General features: G+C 36.4%; 1 protein-coding gene across 1 annotated transcript in view; it reads right to left on the reverse strand.

Moving 5' to 3' along the window:
* The window catches only part of tctn1 (tectonic family member 1), a 15,079-nt gene extending 13,900 nt beyond the window's left edge, over positions 1 to 1,179 (reverse strand). Inside the window, exon 1 of the mRNA XM_015398876.1 lies at positions 839 to 1,179. Within this exon, the coding sequence (XP_015254362.1) occupies positions 839 to 1,165 (327 nt within the window). The 5' untranslated portion in view covers positions 1,166 to 1,179. The remainder of the gene's footprint in view (positions 1 to 838) is intronic.
* Positions 1,180 to 1,524: the final 345 nt, after the last annotated feature.

Raw genomic sequence — 1,524 nt, forward strand, 5'->3', positions numbered from 1 at the left:
CATCTATAGCGGATGGATCCTGTAGTATAGTCTGTAGCGTAACATTAGTCTGGCTATCTGGGACTGACTGGAAGACATTGACTGAATTAGCCATTGACATTGTGTTTAATGTTAGAAAATAGAAAGAAGAGGAAATAGAAAGTAATTCACTGTGAAACATCAATGTAGTAATTATTTATTAAGTGGATGATGCTGTTTTGATTTGTTATGTTTGGTGTATTTCTCATTTGAAAAATAATGAGCTGAAATTAATTGCAGGTTATATTGATGAAAGAAAAACAACTCAAACATTTTTAAAGGCTAATGCACAGACACAGTATAAAGAATATGACATCATTCATGCATAATCTGCAAATAGGAAAATAACATTAGCATTAACAAACATGTAGGCCTACTGGTAATTCAGTCTGGATGTAAAGTTTTTAAATTATATGTACTATGTAATTACCATAACAATGTAATCAATCCATGTATATCACATGAACATCATCGATTTAGCATTTCGGTCTATCTGCATTGTTATCCTCCATTAACACATTCATTTAATTGTGATGGATTTGTATAATCTGTTATATTAGCCTACATGTTTATAGACTTCATTGACGTCATAATAACTATGCAATGTGATGGGCTTATTTATTTATTCTAAGTTAAAGTTAATTTACTGATGCTATGAATGAAAGTGATGAATTTATCTTTATTTTAAAAGTCTAAGTCTCTCTGAAAATGAGAACATCATGGTTGTTTGATGCTGCAGCAGCGCAGGTTGTTTATATTCTGACTGGTCTAACTAGGGAGTACCAATATGGCGGCCGGTGGCTTCACTCCAGCCCCGTACTGTACTTCCAACGGGTATCAGCAATCCAGGGAATAAACAGAGCTCAGAGCCGCAGAGGGACAGCTTACCGCCGGCCTGCGCAGAGGGGAGGTGACCGGAGAGAGGCAGCGGGTCCGCGGCTACAGCGGGCTGCTCTGCGGGGCCGTAGGAGCTCTCAGTCGGGCTGGTTTCCGGCTCTGTTGTTGGATAAATGTCCGTTAAAGTGGACGTAGAGTTCAGCTCTGAGCTGTTATCGGCGCCCATCGACATGTTTTCAGAGGAGCTACTTGAAAAAATAGAAATAAATAAACAGAAAACGAACACATTAGAACAAACCGAGGCAGCCATCTTTGTTTGATCGTTGCTATGGCTTTTCTTCTTCTTGTATATTGTTCTACCGATGGGTTGATTGTTAGCGCCACCGCTGGCTGATAAGCGGAACTGCAGTTTGATATGTCAATGGTAAAGCAAAATAAATATTAAATAGCAATAAATGGAGGCTTAAAATTGACTAAATAAAATAAATACTTAAATCATAAAATAAAATATTTCACAGAAACTACGACAATAGACAATTAAATGCACAACTGAATCAAGAAACAGACTTTCTTTTTCCTTTTAGGACAATTTATTAGAATAGAATAGAATAGAATAGAATAGAATAGAATAGAATAGAATAGAATAGAATAGAATAGAATAGAATAGAA

This window comes from Cyprinodon variegatus, unplaced genomic scaffold (assembly GCF_000732505.1).
Source record: "Cyprinodon variegatus isolate N-32 unplaced genomic scaffold, C_variegatus-1.0 Scaffold969, whole genome shotgun sequence".
NCBI lineage: Eukaryota > Metazoa > Chordata > Actinopteri > Cyprinodontiformes > Cyprinodontidae > Cyprinodon > Cyprinodon variegatus.